Source organism: Lolium perenne, chromosome 5 (assembly GCF_019359855.2).
Source record: "Lolium perenne isolate Kyuss_39 chromosome 5, Kyuss_2.0, whole genome shotgun sequence".
Taxonomy (NCBI): Eukaryota; Viridiplantae; Streptophyta; class Magnoliopsida; order Poales; family Poaceae; genus Lolium; species Lolium perenne.
The window spans coordinates 76,997,986-77,022,059 of NC_067248.2; the positions used below are offsets into that span (position 1 = coordinate 76,997,986).

Below are 24,074 nucleotides of genomic sequence, written 5' to 3' on the forward strand. Positions count from 1 at the left end.
AGCAGCCAAGTCCACACCTACCTGAGAGGGACCCCAGCGTGAGTCCACCATCTCGAGATCCTCCGCGTAAGACAGCGTCCGTTAAGCGGAACGGTACGCCGCCTAGGAAGAAAGCTAGAAAGGAGAAACAACTGCCGCCTACTGAGAAGTTACCTTGGGAAAAAACTCCAGAGGAAAACGCGGAGGCCGTTCAGGCCAAGGTGAAGAAATGTTTTGCACCAAAAGTGCCAGAGATACCTTTCGAGAAGACACTAGATCCGGTGAAAGTTGTGCGTACCGTTGAGAATCTATATGACCCTGTACCATCGCCGCCATCTGACTATAGGCGTTCTATTGAAAGGTCGTATGACAAGATGATCGAGGCGACAAAACCCGTTAAATCGGGTATCCGGGAGATAAAAGGGATACACCAAGTCTACCAGCTCGGACAACAACCCGTTCAATCGGTCGAGCCTCTCAAGGTGTTTGACGGGAAGCCCGTTCAAAGTTCTCGACAAGACACAACCGATTACGCCTTGGCTGAACGAGCATATCAATTTGTTCAAGGGAAAGATTTGGTCGAGAATCTCAGGAAGCTACCAACACGTATGCGTAACTTGCATTCGTGGTACCTTAATGCCTCAAAGGAAGGGATCGAGACTATCATGGTGCGAGTTAGGGAAGAGCACTACTTCCAGGAATACTGTGTGAACGTTGACTTCAACGAGCTTTTCCAGTTATACAATCTCCGGGCCCTCGACAAATCTATCATCAGTTCCTATTGTCTGTAAGTGATTTATTTAATTTGAGAAGTCTTTAGCTCAGCTCGTTCATTGTCTGCAGATTATAATCCTTTGTGCGCTATATTATGCAGATCGAAGATACTCGAATGCAAAAGGGATGAAATCACGCACATTGGGTTCATTGACCCGCACACAATGCATGTTAAAACCATAGAAGATCCCGTCTATAACAAGGATACACCAGAGACTTTGCTAAGGTTTTTGAAGCGACAACGTGACAAAAACCTAATAATTTGGCCTTACAACTTCCAGTGAGTCTTACTGTCTTATAACACATTATATTTTGCTCACCGTATGTCAAAATTTTAACTAATGACTTATATATATGACACTACATATTTAAACGTGCGTAGGTTTCACTTTATTCTTCTCGTCATCAATATGCAAATTGGAGAAGTTGAAGTCTTTGACTCACTAAGCAAAGAACCGGAACTATACTTGTCTTGTTATTTAATGCTCAAAAGGTAATTTTAATTGTTATCGGTTTGTTTCGTTAATTTCCTGCTATGAACTAATTGATAACTCTTTTATGCATTTTCTTTTGTCGGGCAGCATATGGGCAACTTTCATCAAGGAAGATAAGTCCCATGAATGGCCACAGAGGCTGCGATGGAAGGCGAAAGTAAGTAGTACTACCTAGGTCCACACACCTTTAATTATCATACTTGACTATTGTTTGATTGACTTATATTCTTGTAAAGAAATGCCCGCAACAACCACAAGGGACTGATCTCTGTGGATTCTACGTTTGCGAGTACATCCACAGAATTGTCAGCGAGAGAATGAATAATGCAAGAAATAAAGAGGTACGAAAACAATATTCACAAATTTGTTTTCTTATCATAAGTTGTGCTGAGTTTCAGTAATAGTTGTTTCATTGTGGTTTGAATATATATATATACACACACACATATCTCATGTACTCATTTGTATTTTATTCTTTTATAGTTGGCAACAAAGCGGAACAAGCTCTCAATCGATGACCGCTTCATAGCAATAGGCGAGGAATTGGCGGGATTCTTCCTTCGGGACGTCATACCACCATTCGCAGAGTTCCACTATGAATGAAGATGTACATGTTACATATATAGTTGACTCGAAGAGTACCACTATGCTACATGTAATATATAGAGTACGGCTCGGAGAGTACCACTACTATGCATGAAGATCGATCTTCATGCATAGTGCTTCTTAATTTGCGATCTTATGCAATTACATGTGTGTTATATTATATGCACCAACTTGCTATGCATCATATTGATCTTCATGTACTACCTAAACCCAAACGCGTTTCTGGTGCATCGACGCGATATGAAACAAACCGATATCCCTAAACCCCTCCAAAAACCCTAAAACTTCAATTCTCTGCCGCGGCAGAGATTCGGGCAAATTCCCTGCCGCGGGTGGGAACCTTTGGTACCGGTTTGTATTACCAACCGGTACCAAAGCTCCTTGGCCCTGAGCTCTCCTGGGCGCCCACGTGGAGGCGCCATTAATACCGGTTCGTAAGCAACCGGTACGAAAGGGGGGGGGGGGCCTTTAGTGCCGGATAATTTATACCGGTTGAGAAACCGGTGCGAATGGCCCTTACGAACCGGTATAGATGAGCGTTTTTCTACTAGTGCTTGCCAATCGTGAGATGTTGAATATATGAATGAGATGGTCTGGCTCCTGTATATGTACTTACCGCGAAAATCCTTCATGCACATCTTGTATGCAGCTGAAGATCTATATGGCCTGCTTATAAAATCCAGAATATTTATCCTAATTCAATTTACTAAATAATGTTTACTATAAATTTCGTAGCAATGCGCGGGGCATTATCTAGTTAGTATTTGTGTTAGAGTTCTGTCTTTATACGTTTGGGTTTTTATACCCTGTATTTGTACAATTGTTCCCTCATATAATGAAAGACACGCACGTGGCCTGAGTGCTGTGCGATTCCCTCTCTTAACTACTCCAAACCCTAGACCTTCACGGTTGCAGAAGAGGTTGTCCTCGTCGGCGCATGTTGAGCAATGGGAGTTTGAGTAATCTTGTGTTCAGACTTCAGAGTGTTTGCCGTTCTGTCGTGGTACGTGGAAAGCACGCAGCAGCAGCAACCCGGCGCGCGCCTCTGCCGATCTTGTCTCCGATTCCGAAATGAACTTCCTCCGGTCAAGATTCCGAGTTCGGAAGTAATTCTGCTTCAGCTTCACATCGTTATTACGCAACAGCGTTATCACATATATTCACATCGCGCGCACGCGTAATACGAGAAGTCGAGAGACTAGCTACTAGGCCGAATCAGTTAAGCCAGCCAACAATGGAGATCGACATGCAAATCCCCCACGCCTTCAGAGGGTTGGCGTTTGGCATCCCCGCGTCCGCCACCGACTACGTCGGGTGGGAGAACGGCCACCGCTGGGACCCCATGGATTGCGACCAGAAGGCGCTGCCGCCCGCGCGGACGGCACTGAGGATGGAGTGCGACTTCTCCTACCTGCCGGACCATGACGAAGACGCCCACTTCTGCCACGCTGGGGCCGGCGTCGTCGGCGTCGCGGACGGGGTCGGGGGATGCCGTGGCGACGGTGTGGACGCCGCTGAGTTCTCGCGCGGGCTCATGGCCAACGCCTACAACGCGGTTGCTGCAGCGTCCTCCTCCGGAATCTGCCCTTACACGCTGCTGGAGATGGCGTACCAGAAGACAGTCGCGTCGACGCGCACGCGGGCGGCGTCCACCGCGCTAGTGCTGTCGCTGGCCGGCCACGCCCTCAGGTGGGCCTACGTCGGCGACAGCACCTTCGCCGTGTTCCGCGGCGGCAGGCTCCTGCTCCGCGCGCTCCCGCAGCAGCACTACTTCAACTGCCCGTTCCAGCTCAGCGCGGTCGGCGGCGACAGGGTGAAGGACGCCGCGGTGAGCGAGTTCCCGGTGGAGGAAGGCGACGTTGTGGTGGCCGGGACGGACGGCCTCTTCGACAACGTGTTCGACGCGGCGCTCGAGGGGATCGTGCAGACATGCACGGCTTTGAGTCTCACGCCAGGCGAGATGGCACAAGCGATAGGAAGACTCGCCTACGATATGGCTAGGAGTAGTAGGGAGTCGCCCTTCAGTGCCGCCAGCCGGGAACAACAAGGTACCAACTTCACCGGCGGCAAAATGGACGACATTACTGTCATCGTCGCATTCATTGTATCGTAGCCTTCCAGGCTCCCAGCATACTCCATCTATTGTGTGTTTAGGCAAAAAAGAAGCTAGAACACATGATCGTAAGTTCTATCAAAACCTGAATTGCTGTAATAGTTTCTTCTTTCCGAGCGTTCATGTGCAGATCACTTTGTGGTTCCTGCTGTGTTTGGCTTACTTAGAATGATCAACAAAAAAAAGAGTATGAGAGAACTAGCTAGTAGGTAGTAGACTGTTTTTACTTTCATGTACCGAACATCTATGGTTTCCTTAATAAAATCGGGGAGAGATCCCTTAATTCAAAAAAAAAAAGCAGGCTCCATCTAATTGATCTTGCCACGACGATATGATATTTTTAGGAGAACACGATAATTGACTAAGTAGATCGACGGCTCATATCGAATTCTCTCAAATTCAATCAAATCTACATAACTGTGATATTTTTGCCTAACATGCGAGGCTACCTACAATCCTATAGGCCAGGTACACCTGTCATGAATACGGGCATAAGTTTCCGGCTAATAATTAGCTAAACATTATTCTCACGGACATGTTCGTCTTGTTGGTTTGGATAAAAGGATCAGTGGGGTAAGTCATCACAAACTTAAAATAAGGGGCGTCATGGTGCAATTTTCTTAAATAGATCCATCTACACCTAAGTCAACTTTCTTTTCTTATTTGTAAGTCGAAGGCGCTAGCCATTTGAACTACAATATTATGGATCTTTCTCATATCCACATGATTGTGAGTAACAAATCAGGGTATGGACTTATACATAAAGATCTTAGGCGACTTAGAACATCTCAAGTAGCCTCCCTCAAACAGCATCTGGCAAACACACCGAACAAATCGAGTGGGGGCATCCCGCTGACGCTTTTACGGGGCGCGTGTGCCAAGTCGTGTCCAAACAACCTATCTGGCTAGGTTTTTTCATTTATTTTTCCAATTTCAATTCTAATTAATCTAGTAAAACACATAAATAAATAGTTTACCATAGAAATAAATAGTTTTACAAAAAATTAAAAATAGAAATAAAATAATTCAAAAAATTCAACAAAAATGAAGTTCAACTTCATAAAGTTGCAACTCACTTGATCCCCCATAGATGTTCTATCATTTTGCAGTTGCGCATGAGCATCTACGTCACGGATTTCCGCACGTATGGCAAGAAAATTAGCAAAATCCGCAGACACTTGGTGATCAACAACGGCAAGAGGGCTTGCGCTCACTCTCGATAATCATGTTCTGCATGATCACACAAGCGTTCATCATCTTCTGCATATCCCCCTGATCTCGGCCATCTTAGATAGATGACATCGGCTAGGTAGTACGCTTTGCTGTGTTGGTGCCCATTGATCTCGTAGTTGCAAGGTGGACTATGTCGTTTAATAAGTCAACCAAACACCGGAAAGCGCTAAAACACGATGATGTCATTGTAACTTTGTGAGAACTCGCCACTAAAAAAAGCATGCCAAATTTAGAGGTCATAGTCTGCCATAATTTTAGGTACCGCATTTCATATCCATGATGCCCTTTGTACAAACCTTGCAAAAAAATAAAAATTTCTTCCATGACTAGTAGGTGCAACTGATGATTCCGAGTATGTTAGAAACTCCCCGATTCATTTGTTGCCATGATATATCTCTTCTTCATTTGGCCCTCTTAAATATGTTAGAATATATAACCGTATTGTATTTGTATAGATATACAGTTGTATATATGTAGTCGTTATATAGCTGTCCATGTATTGTATGACCCGAACTCTGCCTTGTAACCTCTATATATTGGTCAATACAAGGCACCACGACGTGTGGTTTCCATAATCTTACATGGTATCAGACGCAAAACCCTATCATGTGCCGCAAAACCTCTTCCGCCACCGTCGAAACCACCAAACCCTAACACTCGTACCTCACCGCCGCTCCTGCCTCCATGAACCTCTCCGACGACGAGGCTGCCAAGGCCCTCAAGGAGCAGGCAGATGCAGACGCTGCCAAGAACAAGATGGCCCTCGCCACCGCCAACGGGTCGACCTCGGGGCCGTTCTCTCTGACTTCGTTGCATGCCCAGGTTGTCGTCCTGCACTCCATCAAGGGGAACGTCCTCGTTGAGCTCGCGCTTGACACCGGCGTTCACCGCCAGTGGCGCACCTTCTTCCGTGCCGTTGTCCGCAAGTACGCCCTCCTCGATCACCTCGACAACGACGCCCCCGAGGCGATAGCGCCAAAGTGGTCCCTCCTCAATGCCACGGTCATCTCTTGGCTCTATGGGTCTATCTCCCTCTGCATCCTCGACTCCGTCATGAAACCGGGCGACCATCCCCTCGCCGTCAATCTCTGGAATGACATCAACAACTCTTCAACGATCACAAGATCAACCGCCAGCTTCACCTCACGGCCGAGCTTCGCGGCCTCGACGTCTTTCTCCTCCTTGGACAACACCATCTTTGCCGCCTTCGGCTTAGCTTCCCGACCGCCGGTAGCGGAACGCTTTGCTTTGGCCGGAGATGCGGCCTCCATTGGGGCTATGGTGGTGGCTATGGGGGAGTCCGGGGCGGCTATGGCTGCGAGGGTACCCTTGGAATCCATGGTGGCTGCGGCGACGAGCACGTCCATCGCTATGGCCTGGACTGTTGGCGCCGGTCTACTTTGATTTTTCGCGCTGGGAATGGCCACTGGCGGGAATGTTAATTCGACCCGAGCCGAGCCAGCTTGGCTCGACTCGCTAAAGCTCGGTCAACAATCGAGTTAGCTCGACTCGACTCGTTTAACAATCGAGTCCAGATTTAAAACTTGGCTCGACTCGCAAAGCTCGCGAGTAACTCACGAGTAGCTTGTTTAAAGCTATCAAATAAAACATGTAAAATGTACAATGCATTTTTCCCAAATATTTAGGCATGAATGATGACCAACAAGCATTAGGATTATGGTACTAGAATAATATAAACCACAACGATCAATATATCATTAGAATAAGATTGCTAAGTTGAGAAACCACAAATATAGTTGCCCATTTTGGTGGGCTTGGGCCAATTTCATTTTTACCAGGCTAAACGAGCTACTCGTGAGTTCGGTGAACTCGGCTCGTGTAGCTTGAACTTGTTTAACGACAAAATATGAAACTTTGCTTGGCTCGTTATACACCGAGTTCAAGTCGAGCCGAGTCGAGTCACGAGTTACTCATTTAGCTCGCGAGTTTCGAGTTTTAATTCCAGGCCTACTTGGCGCATCCGCGCAGCGTCCGCTGAGACGCAAACTCGACGCATATATAAGTCAGGTTTGTGTCGTGGCGGAAAGCCCGGACACTATGCATCAGGCCGCTGGGTCCAGTTCAGACGTATTTTTCATCCGCGCAGACGCAAACGATCGCTCCGTTTGTGTCGCCCCTTTGAGATGCGCTCACACGAAACAAACAACAGAAATACACATGTCCCGTGCACGCAACATTTGTGTCGTTATATTCACTTTATTTCACGCTTTGAGATACGTGTTCCATGTTTCATTATGTTTCGTCAAGCAACCGCACTTGTCGTCAAGCATCAGTCCGTCTTCGATTTAGAAATGAAGTCGGTGACATAGGCATCCCCAATGGGCCTGCCAAAGATGGTACCCGAGGTTTATTAAAGGCTCAGGACTCGAAGAATAAGAAGACTCGAAAGCCCATTTAGCGTTAAGGAAAGATAGGTTGTATTAGGAAAGATAGAGATTTGTAATCTTACGGGTTGGATACGAAACCCTCCCGAACTCTGTAACTTGTGTATTACGAAATCCTCGGCTCCACCCTCTATATAAGGGGGAGTCGAGGGACGGAGAAAGGATCGAATCTATTGTCAACAGAACCCTAGTTTTCATAATCGGCGAGTACTTTTCGGCTGAAACCTTCGAGATCTACTTGCCCTCTACTTCTAGCAAAACCCTAGTCTACAATCTGTAGGCATTGACAAATTAATCCTTTGTCAATTGGCGCCGTCTGTGGGAACTAGAGGCTGCAAGGAGCTGATCTCGATGGCACGTCCAGAATCGTCGACTTCGTCGGTGGCTAGCAATGCGATGGATCGAGGTAAACGGGAAAAAACTGATTTAGTCGATTTTATTCCTCACCCGCCCTCCCGTATGGATGCATGTGCCTATCTGGAGGAGCCCATCGTCATGATGTTCGGAGAGTTCCGATTTGGCGTCAACAAGGAAGGATCCTACCGTCTCGAAGTTCCGATCTCGTCGGAATTTTCAGCGGTCGATTCTAACTTTTCGTCGAGTGACGAGGAGTTTTCGTCGCCACACTTCATCGACACCAAGGCAAGCGGAAAGCTCGCCAAGATCTTCAGCAACACATCTTTCGAGTCGTCTGCGGACTCCTTTATAAGCAGCGATTTCGACAGCGTCGACAGCTTCAACTTCATCGACAAATCTGCTGCCATCGGAAAGGTCTTCACCAATCTATATGATGGTGTCACCAATCCCGACAAAAATCAATACTCAAAATACCATCAAATTTGTGCAATTGAAGAGGCAGGCCGAGCAGAACCAGAGACGTCAGAGGCTTTCGACGATTTGGGAAATCCATACGTCGATCCCGCTGATCTTAGAAGAGGCTTAGGCACTAAATATGCTGGGTCTTCATCTCGCGTAAGAGTTCAACTCCCGCAGGAAGCATGGGATAGGGCCGCAAAAGCCATGGATGGTTCAGAACCAATGACCACCACTGCTACTGTACAAGAACTACAAGCATATCAATATAGACTTGCTCGGGTGAGTAGGGAGCTGGAAAAACAGACAGCATCCCTGAATAGAAGAAAAGAGGCAGCCTCCGCGACAAGCAGGCGTCGAGCAGAGCTCAGTCGACAATCAGAAACTTCGGGAGATAGCCATAGAGACGCTCAAAGAAGAGCAAGGTCTCGGCTGCAAAACATACCCGAAGAAGAGAGAGGAAACATAATTCAAAATCTTGACATGTCCTTCATGTCGATTGATACAAGGGGAAATATCATCCCGAAAACGCCACAAGCAGGATACATGGCAACGCAAGCTTACATCCTCGCGTCCACACCACCCCCTGGAGACCCGAGAGAAGCATTGTTCAATATGGCAATGGCTGGAGTTGGAGTTATGGGAACAGCGTTCGCAGCCACGCCTCCCGAAGAAAATCCTAGGCAAAATAGTCCACGACCCACCGCAGCAGTTCAAGACCCACCAAGAACAAGTGGAGCAGGAGACACAGCAGCTCAAGTAAGGGTGGACAGAGCGCGACAAGAAAGAAGAGAACGTCAGCATTCACCAGAAGTTGCTGACGAAGATATGTGTGGGCTCTCGTGCTTTACGAGAAGAGTTCGAAAGACTCGAGTCCCAAAAGGGTTTAAGTTACCTGAAAATTTCAAGAAATTCGACGGCCTGCAGGATCCCGAGGATTGGCTCGTTGATTATCTCGAGATGGTGAAGCTGGTAGGAGGAACCAGAGCAACAGCCATGCAAAGTATCCAAGTCCACTTGAGTGGTGCCGCGAGATCTTGGATAAAGAAACTTCCCCCAGGTTCCATCGACAGCTGGGATAATTTTGAGGATATCTTCGTGAGAAACTTCCGATCCACCTGCAAGAAACCTGCGTCATTGGAAGAGTTGAGGGCGTGCCGACAGAAACACGACGAGTCGATGAGAAAATATATACAGAGGTGGAACATTATTAAAAACTCGGCAGAGGATATATCTGACGAGAGAGCAATAGACGCGTTCGTGGCAGGAATCCGGCGGGGAGATTTTGTCGAGGACTTAGGGAGAACCAACCCTAAGACAATATCAGCACTGATGGAGATAGCCAACAAGTGGGCAGATGGAGAAGACGCAATATATAACAAGCGACATAGGTCGCCAGAAGAGGATCGCGGTCGAAATTTTCAAAATAGAAGGATATTTTCTCGCTAGTTCTACAACAATGATGCTCCTGGCCACATATCGGCTGGTTTCCGAGGAAACCCTGGAGGAAATAATCGAGATGATTACCAAAGGAGCAATGAGCAACAAGGCGACAGTAGAGGTGATTCTCGCGGTAACAGGCAAAATAACGGACCAAGGTTTCAAAGACCTTATGTGTCCCCCGAGGAGATGATGAACGGACCATGTCAGATGCACTTTTATCTCGATAGCAACGGAAAGAGGCAGTCAGGACATCTCCAAAAAGACTACCGCAATTTTCAGGCAATGTTGCGAGCCGCAGGAATTGTAAATGCCCAAGCAATGAACAGAAATCCCCAGGGGCCAAGGAGTGAGATCCACCTCCCACCTCCTCCTGCAATTACGGATGAAAATCGGCACCAGCTCAGAATAGCGGCAGCACCACACCCACCTCCATATGTTGATCCCAATTCCAACGGTGCGGTCTCGATGATTCAGAAAGCTAGGCCATCTAACAGAGCGCAGAAGGTAATCTCTCGGCAAGTGTTCATGGCAGAGAAGATGCCTCCACCAACAGTTGAGTACCTAAATTGGTCGGGACAAGACATTGGCTTCACAATTGCGGATCATCCACAGCAAGTTCCTCGACCAGGACAATCGACACTCATCTTACCCGCAGTAATTGCTGGCTTTGACGTGTCGAGAGTTTTTATAGATGGTGGCAACAGTTTAAACCTTATGTATGCTGATACATTGAGGAAAATGAACATATCCCTTGCAAACCTGAAACCAACTGATACACGCTTCCATGGGATCACACCAGAGAAGCCAAGCTATCCGTTGGGCAAAATCAACCTCGACGTTCAGTTTGGAACCCGAGAAAACTACAGGATAGAGAATCTGGAGTTTGAAGTTGTGGATTTCCCGTCGCAATATCACGCTTTGTTGGGACGACCAGCATATGCCAGGTTTATGGTGGTACCACATTACACGTACCTATTGTGGAGGTTGCCTGGACCCAAGGGACCTATCACAATTAAAGGAAGTTTCGCGCTGTCTGATAAGTGCGACAAAGATTTTCATCGACTGACAGAAACTTTCGGGATGCAAGCAGAATATATGGCGCCAAGGCTCACTGATTACAATGTGCTGCCAGATGCAGGGAGGTCTCTCAGAGAGCCAACCTTCAACACTGCCAAGGATTCAAAAGAGGTGCAGATCCACCCGACGGACCCAAAGAAAACGACATCCATTGCAACAAACATGGATATCGCATAGGAAAGCGCGCTCGTCGAGTTCCTCCGTGAGCACTGGAAAATCTTCGCATGGTGTCCAGCTGACATGCCAGGAGTACCCAGGGAACTTGCCGAGCACCACCTCAACTTGGATCCTCTCGCGAGACCAATCAAACAACCCTTGCGGCATTTTTTGGAACCAAACCGCAAAGCTATGCTATCAGAAATAGATCGACTCAAGGATGCTGGTTTTATCAAAGAGATATCTATAGAAGCCACGTGGGTAGCTAACCCAGTGATGGTGCCGAAGAAACACACGAAAGTCCTTCGCATGTGTGTCGACTTTATGTGTCTCAATAAACACTGTCCTAAGGATCACTTTCCCCTCCCAAGGATCGATCAAATCATCGACTCCACGGCAGGATGTGAACGTCTTTCCTTCTTGGACGCATACTCTGGTTATAACCAGATCAGACTAAAAGAAGATGATGAAGCCAAGACAGCGTTCATAACACCTTACGGCGTGTTTTGTTACAAAACAATGCCCTTTGGTTTGAAAAACGCGGGAGCAACATATCAGCGGATGATGCAGAAGTGCCTTGCAACACAGATTGGAAAAAATGTACAACTCTACATTGACGATGTCGTGATAACATCAAAGAAGGGGTCAACACTGATCGAAGATTTGAAGGAAACCTTCGACAACCTCTACAAGTTTTGCCTTAAGTTGAACCCGACAAAGTGCTCCTTTGGCGTTCCTGCGGGAGAACTTCTCGGGTTCTTAGTATCAGCGAGAGGGATTGAAGCTAATCCCGAAAAAATATAGGCCATCGTAACTATGAGGAAGCCAACAAAGTTGAAAGAAATACAACAGCTAACGGGGCGAGTCGCAGCTTTAAGCAGATTCGTCGCCAGGTTAGGAGAAAAGGCGCTGCCGTTTTACGCATTGATAAAACAGGGGGAGAAATTTCAATGGAACGAGGAAGCAGATAGGGCCTTCGAGAACCTCAAGCGCACAATTTCGACACCACCAATCTTGGTGGCGCCTAAAGAGAAAGAACCTCTCCTCCTATACATTGCAGCCACACCTCAAGTGGTTAGCACGGTTTTGGTAGTCGAGAGAGAGGAAGAAGGAAAGCTCCATGGAGTTCAGAGGCCAGTATATTTCATCAGTGAAGTACTGTCGCCTTCAAAACAGCGGTACCCTCAATACCAGAAACTGGCGTATGGAGTATTTACGACAGCAAGAAAATTGCGACACTATTTTTCGGCGCACCCGATAATAGTGGTCAATGAAGCTCCTCTGTCAAATATATTGAACAACCCAGAAGCTACGGGTCGTGTCTCCCTTTGGGGAATAGAACTTTCCCCTCGGGACATCACGTATGAAAAAAGAAAGGCAATAAAATCGCAGGTTTTAGCGGATTTCATCGCAGAGTGGATGGAGCTACAAAACACGGGGCCTCCAGATTTATCGAGAACCTGGACTATGAACTTTGACGGGTCCAAAAGGTTAGAAGGCGCCGGAGCAGGCGTGATATTGGTATCACCTGAGGGCGACAAGTTGAAGTATGTCTTACGGATGACGTTCCCAAACGCGTCTAACAATGAAGCAGAATATGAAGCTCTCATACACGGGCTGAAGATGGCGAAGGCTTGCGGTGCAACCCGACTGACGACTCGCAGTTGGTGGCACAACAAATTATGAACCAATGTGATGCAGTCAATGAAAGCATGATAGCATACAAAGAGATGTATAATGAGCTGGAAAAACTGTTTGATGGATGCGAGGTAAACGACATCAGCAGATTGAGCAATGATGAAGCCGATGTCCTTGCAAACATCGGGTCACAATGTCTCGCGATCCCTCCAGGCGTGTTTTGGGAAGAAATAAGCGAGAGATCAACAAAGCCAATGAAAACAAAGAAGAAGGAGAAGGAAGAGAAACCTTCGGGTGCCACCAAAAAATCATTGGAAGAAGAAGAAGAGGAACAGGAGCTAGTCATGATAGTGCAAATTCCATGGATGCAGGCATACATATCATACATCCTAAGGAAAACAATACCCGACGATCCAGTTGAAGCAAGGTGAATAATTAGGCGATCTAAAGCTTTTACTGTGATAAAAGGGGAGTTGTACAAGCGAAGTATCTCGGGTGTGCTACAGAGATGTGTCACACCCGAAGAAGGAAGGATCATCCTGAAAGATGTACACGAAGGAGTATGCGGGCATCACGCAAGCAGCCGAGCTATCGCGGCCAAAGTCTTCAGAGCGGGATTTTATTGGTTAACAGCAATTAAGGACGCGAAGGAAATAGTGCGAACTTGCGACGCGTGTCAAAGATTCGCCGCCAAACCTCACTCTCCGGCAGCAGAATTGATGCCAATCCCACTGTCTTGGCCCTTTGCTCAATGGGGTCTCGACATGGTGGGAAAACTACACAAAGCTTCTTCAGGAGGATATGAGTATATGCTCGTTGCTGTCGACAAATTTACTAAATGGATAGAAGCAAAGTCGATAAATTCACCGGACGGCGCGTCGGCAATCAAGTTTGTGAAAAGCATCGTCTTTCGATTTGGAGTCCCTCACAGCATCGTCACAGACAACGGCAGTAACTTTACGTCCAAGGAGTTCAAAGCATATTGTGCAGAAGTGGGCATCAAACTGAGTTTTGCGTCTGTCGTACATCCACAGACCAACGGTCAAGTCGAGAAAGCCAATGGCATTATCTGCAATGGTATCAAGAAGCGCCTGTTGGGACCATTGGAAAAAGCTCGGCATACTTGGCCAGAGGAGCTGCCAAGTGTGTTGTGGAGTATTCGAACAACACCAAACACGGCGACGCAGGAGACGCCATTTTTTCTGGTCCATGGAGCTGAAGCAGTATTGCCGATAGAAATAGAACATGATGCTCCAAGAGTTATAGAATATGATGAAGAAACTTCGAGAAAAGCTTTGGAGGATGATGTCGACGCACTTGATGAAGCTCGAGATGAAGTCCTGTCACGAGTCGCGAAATATCAACAGGACCTGAAAAACTACCACAGTCGACGATTGCGACCAAGATCTTTTCAAGTTGGAGACTTGGTTTTACGACTTCATCAAAAAAGTCATGAAAAACTCGAGTCACCATGGCTTGGACCTTACATCGTCACAGAAGTAATCGAAGGAGGAGCATACAGAATCAAGGACAAGAAGACAGGAATTGTCGAGCCAAATCCTTGGAACGTGGCGCAGCTCAGGCGTTTTTACGCTTAGATACCAAAATATAGTCTCCTCTGTAAACATACAATGTACTGAAACGCCCGCGAGTTTTCAGACGCACTCTTTTCCTTTTTCGGGGCACCGAGTGGGGCCGGGAAAGGTTTTTAATGAGGCGGGCTCGCGGTGCTGCAATATAATAAAAATAGTGGAATTATATATCTTTTCGACAGGCTCGGGGGCTTTCCCTTAGAAGATACAATATATATACAGTGCCGACAAAATACAACTCGCAAAAACATCTCGCCTTGGTATAAAATACCTCGCCAAAATAAAAATATATCAACAAATAGCGGCCAACATAAAGCTCGGGGGCTCGTACCCGCAAAAATAGCACAGTATAATTTATTTTGCCTTGGGACAACCTCGCATTATAAACCAAATACTGCCATCAAAACGCCCGGGGGCTTGGCGTTGAAAGTAAAAATATAACGACTTTACAATACAAAATATATACACAAGATACAATTCTTGGAACAACTTATCTTCAAGGATTTCCCAGTATATTGTCTATTGTCAATCGCTCATTATTTATAGCACGAGTGCTATGCTCAGCGTAGCTACCCTTCACGAAGAATTCAGAGTCCATCCGAAGAAGCTCGTCCATCATATCTTCGGCAACAGGAGTCACAACGTTGTCATATTGCTGAAGTTTTTCCGCCTTTTCGCCATCTTGGCCAAGCACTTTGGAACAACCTGACCCACGTCCAACTTCGGGTAGCAGATTTTTATCATGATCATAGCAAACCTTGCGCCAGCAGCTAATTGAGCCCACACAAAGCCATGGATTCGAGGAGCATCCCGAAATTTATCCATCAAGGCAGGAAGAGTCTCTGGCATCTTATTGCGAGGAAACATGGTGCCGTAAACCAGAGACAACGTCCTCGTGCAGAAGTCGAGATAATCGCGAACCTAGAGCGCGCGATCCTGAATCCTGACAATCTGGCGAGTTCGTTCAGGCGTGCCCCAAAAATTTGAACCATGATCATTGGCAAGCCGAAGAAGTACATTGGATCGGGCCTCGACACGTTCATCTTCAGTAGTAGCATCCAAGAAAGAACCTATTTCTTACAAGAATCAGTGGGCAACAAGGAGATAAACAAATAAAAGTACAACAAAGATAATGAAGCACACCTGCCATATCCAAGCTAGCATCTGTCAGCAGTTGAAGCATAAAATTTTCTCGAGACGTAGCTACAGCAGCTTCAGCAACGGCGGCATCCTTCTCAATTATAGCATCTTGAGCTTGTTGGAGCGCAACCTTTTCCCTCTCGGAGGACTTCCGAGATTGTTCCATGAGCATAAGTGATTGCTTCTTCGTGGACTGGAGCTGTTGTCGAAGTTCTTCCAAATCTTCTGCCGAATTCTTACTCGAAGAATCTTCAACAAATTTAACAGCGACAGGGGTTTTCTTCGAATGAGACGAAGGAAGAACCTCGGAAGGACCAGGAGTTGACGTATAGTTGTCAAAAATTAACTGAAAACAGAAATTTCGACATCAATCATTGAGCAAAGATAGATTTCCATTCATTCTCATAATATATACATGTCTATTACAAAAGAAGGACCTCTAGAGACCTACTGAAGCAGTCATCGCCAAGAGCACTATGGCGACAATGCCAAAAGGGGGAGATAAACTAAAAAGAAAAAAGCAAAGTGGTCTACTTGACCTCCGGCTTTGAAGAACTCGGAGCAGTTGTTGGCTTATATCCAAGAGTGGCGAGGATCTTCTTCGAATTGGGCTTTGCCGTTTTAATTAGCGACTGCCACCTCTTTGTTTCGACCTTCCCCACGTCGCCAACTTTCCACCAGTCGACTTGTTGTTGACTCTCTGCAATCAAGGCCATAGTACCTTCAACACCAACCTTTAGTCCTTCTTGACGAAGTTGGAGTCCAAGGTCTTCATTGCCAGTGAAACACTTGGCGAGATCAATGAAAACTGCGGGTTCCTCCTTTTTATGAAAGAAATAGGGGAAGAGCCGCGACAGGCCAGCTTCAGCTTCAGCTAGTCCGTTACGAGCTTCCGTACCATGGATCTCCAGGAGAGAAAGCGCGTCCAGAAGCTCGTCATCTTCAGGATTGTCCAGCTCGTACTCTTGGTGTGTTCTCCCTGCTTAAAGTATAAAAAGAGGGTTATCAAAAGAAAAAAAAGAAGGCCAAAGCACGACACGAGAAAGCAGCAAGGGGGTGAAGACTTACTAACAAAACGTCGACTCTGCGTTTCTAGTCGACTGAGGATCTCTATTTCTCGAGCAGAATGCTGAGTTACATTTTCTTCTAGAGCCTTTTTTGCGTCGTCGAGTCTCTTTTGAAGATCCTCGACGGTTTTCGTGTGCGCACTCTCGCTTTACTCTAACTCAATAGCGAGGGCGTCAGCACGTTTGTTGGCTTCTGCCAGTTACTCTGCCAACATAAGACAGATAAGCATTACAACACAAAATAATGACAGAAGAAACTCGACAAGGAAAGCTGAACAGAACAAGTAGGTACCTTCAAGTTCGCCGGCATAATCGCGGTACCCGATAAATTGGGTGCCGAAGCGGACGAGCTCTTTCATAAAAGGCTGAAGAGATTACAATGCAAAAAAGGGTCAAAAAAAGAAGAGGGAAAAGTCGACATCAAGGATAAAAAGAGGGAAACTCAAAACAAAAAGTCAATATAGGAAACAACAGAACAATTTACCTCTTCCATCAAAGGAGTCGAGGAACAACCAGTTAATATGATTGGTTCCTTGCTTGATTCTACCCTGGATCTCTTCGGCGAGGGAGCTCGAGGGCTTTCAGCTGGTGTTGAACGTTCAAGGTTTTGTGGAGGAGGTGAAGTTTCGCCGCCATCAGGACGAGCTTCCGAGACAACTAAAGTACGATATGTGCTCGTTCGAGCAGTCTCGTCAATAGGTGCATCTTCTTCTTCGTCGTCACTGCAATAAATATAGCGACAGGATAAGATAGCAATTTCAAAAAAAAGCATCGACAAAGGGAAAAATACAGTACATAGCAATTTCAAAGAACTCACGAGCTGACAAGAGCAGCATCATAAAGATCCAAAGTCTCTTCCCTGGCATTGGGTGCAGCTTTATCAGCAAGGGAAGCACCGGCTTTGGAGGTACCGGTGTCGACAGCCTCATCTCTTTTCCTTTTGCTCCTGGGAGAAGCAGCTGAAGGAGGAGAGCGTGTCGAAGAAGTTGCTTCAGCCTCGGCGTCCTTTTCAGAGGATGCCGCAGATTTTCGAGAAAATGCGGCTTCACTCTCAGGGCGAGACGTAGCCTGGTTGTCGTCAGTAACAACATCCCTTTCTTCAACTTCTCCACCTTCGGGAAGGGGAGGAAGAGGTGACGCAGTTGCATGGTTCTATTCAAAGACAGGAAAAATATCGGCATGAAGTATTTGAAGGTAAAAGATAGAAGGAAAATAAAGGCGAGAACAAAAATATTACCTGCGGGAGTGCGTTGGTGGCGCTATATGGCGTCACACCGCAAGATGTCGGGACGCTGTCTTTCTTGTTCAGCGATGAGATCTTCCGGACAAGTTTCGCCAAGTCATTGACGGACAAGTCACGACAAGCGATCCACGTCTTTATCGCCATCGTACATCCAAAGGGGGTTTTTGCGAGCTTGAAGAGGCTGCACCCTAATCCTAAGGAAATACGCCGTGATCTGGATACCCGACAATTCTTGTCCACGAGTATTCTGGAGCTCATGGATGCGAGTCATCAGGGCCTCTGTCGCCGCTTTTTCTGCGTTGGTAGCCTCTGCATCCCAGGATCGGCGGCGACAAATTTTCTCGGCACCGTCAAAAGGAGGAATATTGTCTTCAACAGAGCCATGATTCTCTTCGCGGATGTATAACCATTTCTTGCGCCACCCTTGAACTGAATCAGGGAATTTGACGTCGAAATATTCGACGTCAGGGCGAACGCAGATCACAACACCGCCTATGTTGTAGGCGACGTTGGAAGAGCCATTACGGCGACAGAGGAAGATACGTTTCCATAGGGACCAGTTAGGCTGGATCCCCAGGAAAGACTCACACAATGTGATAAAAATAGAAATGTGGAGGATGGAATTGGGAGTGAGATGGTGAAGTTGCAGTCCATACATGAACAGCAACCCACGAAGGAAATCATGGATAGGAGTGGAAAGACCACGGATGAGGTGGTCGACGAAACTAACCCGATATTGCATCGGTGGAGCTGGGTAGCTTTCTTCCTTGGGGAAGCGAATCGCATTTTGCTTCCCGCTGATGCCAAGCTTCTTCAGCATATTGATATCCTGCTGGGAGATCTTGGATCTCTCCCACTCCAAGTTTCCCAGATCTTCGGCTGCCATCTTTGCTTTGGGCGCGCCGTGCTTGGTGAGTTTGCGCGGTGGCATCAACTAGAGTGGAAGCAATGAGCATGCAAGCAGGGGAGCACAAGAAATTTTGGGGCGCGTTGGAAAGCTTTTGTAGAGGAAGAGCAGATGAGCGGCGCGAGCGAAAGTGACAGAGGAAGAAGACGATGGACTTAAATAGAGGTGCGGTGAAACGGCACAACCGTTGGATAGGAACGATATGGAGCAGATGGAATACACGTGGACAATGGGTAAAATTGGATTTTCACTGAGAAAAGAAATGACAGAGGGCACAGTGCGTGCGCCAGAAAAAGTGGAGGATGTGTGTCCCCCACTTGCACGACGTGTCAATCAGATGGGGAATTTGGACCCACAAGGCAGTAAGAGGAGCGGTTTTCGCATATTTCCAATACAGAAATCGTGGCTATCATCAGCAATGACGTCATTATGGCAAGAGAAAAACTCGACTAAGAAGCCAGGCGAGAATATCGACAACACAAGATTATTTCGAGAGCCTTTGATCAAATAACAAGTTTTTGCCCAAACGCTCGGGGGCTACTTTGGAAAAATAGAAAACTTCGAATATGACAAGATAAAAATGGCGAGAGCCTATGACCAAATGCAAGCATTTGTTCATAGCCTCGGGGGCTACTCCCATCGGGAGCGCTGGTCGCGCACCCGATAGATATAAAAGTTTATCGAGAAGGATTACAAATATATTGGCAGAGGATATTAATCTGTGGAGCCTACACCCAAGCACAAGTTCTTGGTTGTAGCCTCGGGGGCTACTCCCATCGGGAACACTGTTCGCGTGCCCGATGAATTTTGATCAAAATAAAGAAACAGAAGTGAGTATATTTCGAGTTACACAGATAACTCTACATATACTCCCATCGGGAAGACAAAATAAGTCATCAAATATGACTCGATAAAATGTGCTATTCCAACAGCCGAAAAGCACTCGAAAATATATTCTCAGAGCGCTATAAGTCGCGAATAAATCTCTGAATGCCGCAAAACTTTGCGAAGGTAAGATCCCATATCCGTTCTGAGCGGCGTAGCACCGTCTCTGACGGCGGACTGCTACTTTTTTCCGTATCAACAGATACGAAGAAAAATCCTAACGGACGCATTAGGTACCCGATAAAATATGACTGGGACTCGACAGAATGGTAAGACCTTAAGCGGCACCTGTCGAAGTTTACACCAGTATCCCGAGATCATGTCCAGCGACGTGATCTTGAAGTAGGTTTTTGCGGATTGCCACTAGAGCAGTTAACTAGTACCTGATCCGTCAGATGAACTAGCCCCAACTACCGATATCCCTGTACAAAATAATATTTGCATATCGAAAGATTATGTAATGAGTAAAATTGGAGATTTTCCCTGATTCTTCGATTCAAGAAAAATCTCGGGGGCTACTGACATAGGCATCCCCAATAGGCCTGCCAAAGATGGTACCCGAGGTTTATTAAAGGCCCAGGACTCGAAGAATAAGAAGACTCGGAAGCCCATTTAGCGTTAAGGAAAGATAGGTTGTATTAGGAAAGATAGAGATTTGTAATCTTACGGGTTGGGTACGAAACCCTCCCGAACTCTGTAACTTGTGTATTACGAAATCCTCGGCTCCACCCTCTATATAAGGGGGAGTCGAGGGACGGAGAAAGGATCGAATCTATTGTCAACAGAACCCTAGTTTTCATAATCGGCGAGTACTTTTCGGCTGAAATCTTCGAGATCTACTTGCCCTCTACTTCTAGCAAAACCCTAGTCTATAATCTGTAGGCATTGACAAATTAAGCCTTTGTCAGTCGGTCCGGTCCGACTCCGAGTTCAGAAATAAGTCCTCCTTTAGACTGACGAACTCATATGCCAACAGCCTATATAACATATCGCGCCCACGCATCCGTACTAGTACGAGAAGTCGAGAGACAAGGCCGATCGAATCAGTCAAGCTAGACGTCCAATAATGGAGATCGACATGCGAACCCCCGACGCCCTCATGGGGTGGTTGGCGTTCGGCATCCCCGCGTCCGCCGGTGACGAAGTCGGCCAGGAGAACGGCCACCGCTGGGACCCCATGGATTGCGACCACAAGGCGCTGCCGCCCGCGCGGACGGCACTGAGGATGGAGTGCGACTTCTCCTACCTGCCGGACCACGACGAAGACGCCCACTTCTTCCACGCCAGGGCCGGCGTCGTCCGCGTCGCGGACGGGGTCGGGGGATGCCGTGGCGACGGCGTGGACGCCGCCGAGTTCTCGCGCAGGCTCATGGCCAACGCCTACAACGCGGTTGCTGCACCGTCCTCCTCCGGAATCTGCCCTTACACGCTGCTGGAGATGGCGTACCAGAAGACGGTCGCGTCGACGCGCACGCGGGCGGCGTCCACCGCGCTAGTGCTGTCGCTGGCCGGCCACGCCCTCAGGTGGGCCTACGTCGGCGACAGCACCTTCGCCGTGTTTCGCGGCGGCAGGCTCCTGCTCCGCGCGCTCCCGCAGCAGCACTACTTCAACTGCCCGTTCCAGCTCAGCGCGGTCGGCGGCGACAGGGTGAAGGACGCGGCGGTGAGCGAGTTCCCGGTGGAGGAAGGCGACGTTGTGGTGGCCGGGACGGACGGCCTCTTCGACAACGTGTTTGACCGTGCAGACATGCACGGCTTTGAGTCTCACGCCAGGCGAGATGGCACAAGCGATAGGAAGACTCGCCTACGACATGGCTAGGAGTAGTAGGGAGTCGCCCTTCAGTGCCGCCAGCCGGGAACAACAAGGTAACAACTTCACCGGCGGCAAAATGGACGACATACTGTCATCGTCGCATTCATTGTATCATAGCCTCCCAGGCTCTCAGCAGGCTCCATCTATTGTGTGTTTACGCAATAAAGAAGCTGGGACACATGATCTTATGTTCAAATGTTGTAATAGTTTCTTCTTTCCATCATGTGCAGAGCCCTTTGTGGTTCCTGCTGTGTTTGGCTTAGTTGGTCAGCAAAAAACCTGTTTTTTTACTTTTATGTAGTGAACATCTATGGTTTTGTTAATAAAATCGTGGAGAGATCCCTTAATTCAAAAAAAAAGTAGGCTCCATCTAATTGATCTTACCACGACGATATGAGAACATGATAAAGTTCCAACTCACTTGATCCCCACAGATGTTCTATCATTTTACAGTTGCGCATGAGCATCTACGTCATGGTTTTTCGCATGAATGGCGAGAAAATTTGCAAAATCCACATACACTTAGTGATCAACAACCGACTAAATAGCTAAACGTACTTGCTAATAATAGTTCTACATTTTGGTTGATCCTTTTCGACTGCTGTCAAAACAAAATCTACATTTTGCAATGGTTCCAATCCTATGATTGTGCTTGCCAATCGTGAGATGTTGAATATATGAATGAGATGGTCTGGCTCCTGTATATGTACTTACCGCGAAAATCCTTCATGCACATCTTGTATGCAGCTGAAGATCTATATGGCCTGCTTATAAAATTCAGAATATTTATCCTAATTCAATTTACTAAATAATGTTTACTATAAATTTCGTAGCAATGCGCGGGGCATTATCTAGTTAGTATTTGTGTTAGAGTTCTGTCTTTATACGTTTGGGTTTTTATACCCTGTATTTGTACAATTGTTCCCTCATATAATGAAAGACACGCACGTAGCCTGAGTGCTGTGCGATTCCTCTCTAAACTACTCCAAACCCTAGACCTTCACGGTTGCAGAAGAGGTTGTCCTCGTCGGCGCATGTTGAGCAATGTGAGTTTGAGTAATCTTGTGTTCAGACTTCAGAGTGTTTGCCGTTCTGTCGTGGTACGTGGAAAGCAGGCAGCAGCAGCAACCCGGCTCGCGCCTCTGCCGATCTTGTCTCCGATTCCGAAATGAACTTCCTCCGGTCAAGATTCCGAGTTCGGAAGTAATTCTGCTTCAGCTTCACATCGTTATTACGTCAACAGCGTTATCACATATATTCACATCGAGAAGTCGAGAGACTAGCTACTACGGCCGAATCAGTTAAGCCAGCCAACAATGGAGATGGACATGCAAATCCCCCACGCCTTCAGAGGGTTGGCGTTTGGCATCCCCGCGTCCGCCACCGACTACGTCGGGTGGGAGAACGGCCACCAATGGGACCCCATATATGGCGACGAGAAGGCGCTGCCGCCCGCGCGGACGGCACTGAGGATGGAGTGCGACTTCTCCTACCTGCCGGACCACGACGAAGACGCCCACTTCTGCCACGCCAGGGCCGGCGTCGTCGGCCTCGCGGACGGGGTCGGGGGATGCCGTGGCGACGGCGTGGACGCCGCCGAGTTCTCGCGCGGGCTCATGGCCAACGCCTACAACGCGGTTGCTGCAGCGTCCTCCTCCGGAATCTGCCCTTACACGCTGCTGGAGATGGCGTACCAGAAGACGGTCGCGTCGACGCGCACGCGGGCGGCGTCCACCGCGCTAGTCCTGTCGCTGGCCGGCCACGCCCTCAGGTGGGCCTACATCGGCGACAGCACCTTCGCCGTGTTTCGCGGCGGCAGGCTCCTGCTCCGCGCGCTCCCGCAACAGCACTACTTCAACTGCCCGTTCCAGCTCAGCGCGGTCGGCGGCGACAGGGTGAAGGACGCGGCGGTGAGCGAGTTCCCGGTGGAGGAAGGCGACGTTGTGGTGGCCGGGACGGACGGCCTCTTCGACAACGTGTTCGACGCGGCGCTCGAGGGGATCGTGCAGACATGCACGGCTTTGAGTCTCACGCCAGGCGAGATGGCACAAGCGATAGGAAGACTCGCCTACGACATGGCTAGGAGTAGTAGGGAGTCGCCCTTCAGTGCCGCCAGCCGGGAACAACAAGGTACCAACTTCACCGGCGGCAAAATGGATGACATTACTGTCATCGTCGCATTCATTGTATCGTAGCCTCCCAGGCTCCCAGCAGGCTCCATCTATTGTGTGTTTACGCAATAAAGAAGCTGGGACACATGATCTTATGTTCTAGAGATCAAAACCTGAAATGTTGTAATAGTTTCTTCTTTCCATCATGTGCAGAGCCCTTTGTGGTTCCTGCTGTGTTTGGCTTAGTTAGAATGGTCAGAAAAAAACTGTTTTTTACTTTCACTAGTAGAAAAACGCCCATTCGTACCGGTTTCAAAGGGGCATTCGTACCGGTTGAGCAACCGGTATAAATTATCCGGCACTAAAGCCCCCCACCCTTTCGTACCGGTTGCTTACCAACCGGTATAAAAGGGGCCTCCACGTGGGCCACCAGGAGAGCTCAGGGCCAAGGAGCTTTGGTACCGGTTGGTAATACGAACCGGTACCAAAGGTTCCCACCCGCGGCAGGGAATTTGCACGAATCTCTGCCGCGGTAGAGAATTGAAGTTTTAGGGTTTTTGGAAGGGTTTAGGGATATCGGTTTGT

At 47.8% G+C, this 24,074-nt stretch overlaps 3 protein-coding genes across 3 annotated transcripts; all 3 read left to right on the forward strand.

Moving 5' to 3' along the window:
* The first annotated feature begins 3,182 nt into the window (after positions 1-3,182).
* On the forward strand, positions 3,183-3,966 carry LOC127299502 (putative protein phosphatase 2C 24). The gene has a single exon (XM_051329468.2). It carries the CDS (start codon positions 3,196-3,198, stop codon positions 3,964-3,966), a length of 771 nt encoding a protein of 256 aa, XP_051185428.1. The 5' UTR covers positions 3,183-3,195.
* A 16,665-nt stretch (positions 3,967-20,631) lies between these two features.
* On the forward strand, positions 20,632-21,384 carry LOC139831525 (putative protein phosphatase 2C 24). Its single transcript, XM_071820820.1, has one exon. The coding sequence runs from the start codon at positions 20,632-20,634 to the stop codon at positions 21,382-21,384; it is 753 nt and encodes a 250-aa protein (XP_071676921.1).
* Positions 21,385-22,694: 1,310 nt separating this feature from the next.
* Positions 22,695-23,573, forward strand: LOC127303434 (putative protein phosphatase 2C 24). Its single transcript, XM_051334168.2, has one exon. The coding sequence runs from the start codon at positions 22,695-22,697 to the stop codon at positions 23,571-23,573; it is 879 nt and encodes a 292-aa protein (XP_051190128.2).
* The last annotated feature ends 501 nt before the right edge of the window (positions 23,574-24,074 follow it).

What these genes read in the sequence shown, in the direction of transcription:
- LOC127303434 (XM_051334168.2), top strand. Translation starts at nt 22,695, where the DNA reads ATGGAGATGGACATGCAAATCCCCCACGCCTTCAGAGGGTTGGCGTTT.
- LOC127299502 (XM_051329468.2), top strand. Translation starts at nt 3,196, where the DNA reads ATGGATTGCGACCAGAAGGCGCTGCCGCCCGCGCGGACGGCACTGAGG.
- LOC139831525 (XM_071820820.1), top strand. Translation starts at nt 20,632, where the DNA reads ATGGAGATCGACATGCGAACCCCCGACGCCCTCATGGGGTGGTTGGCG.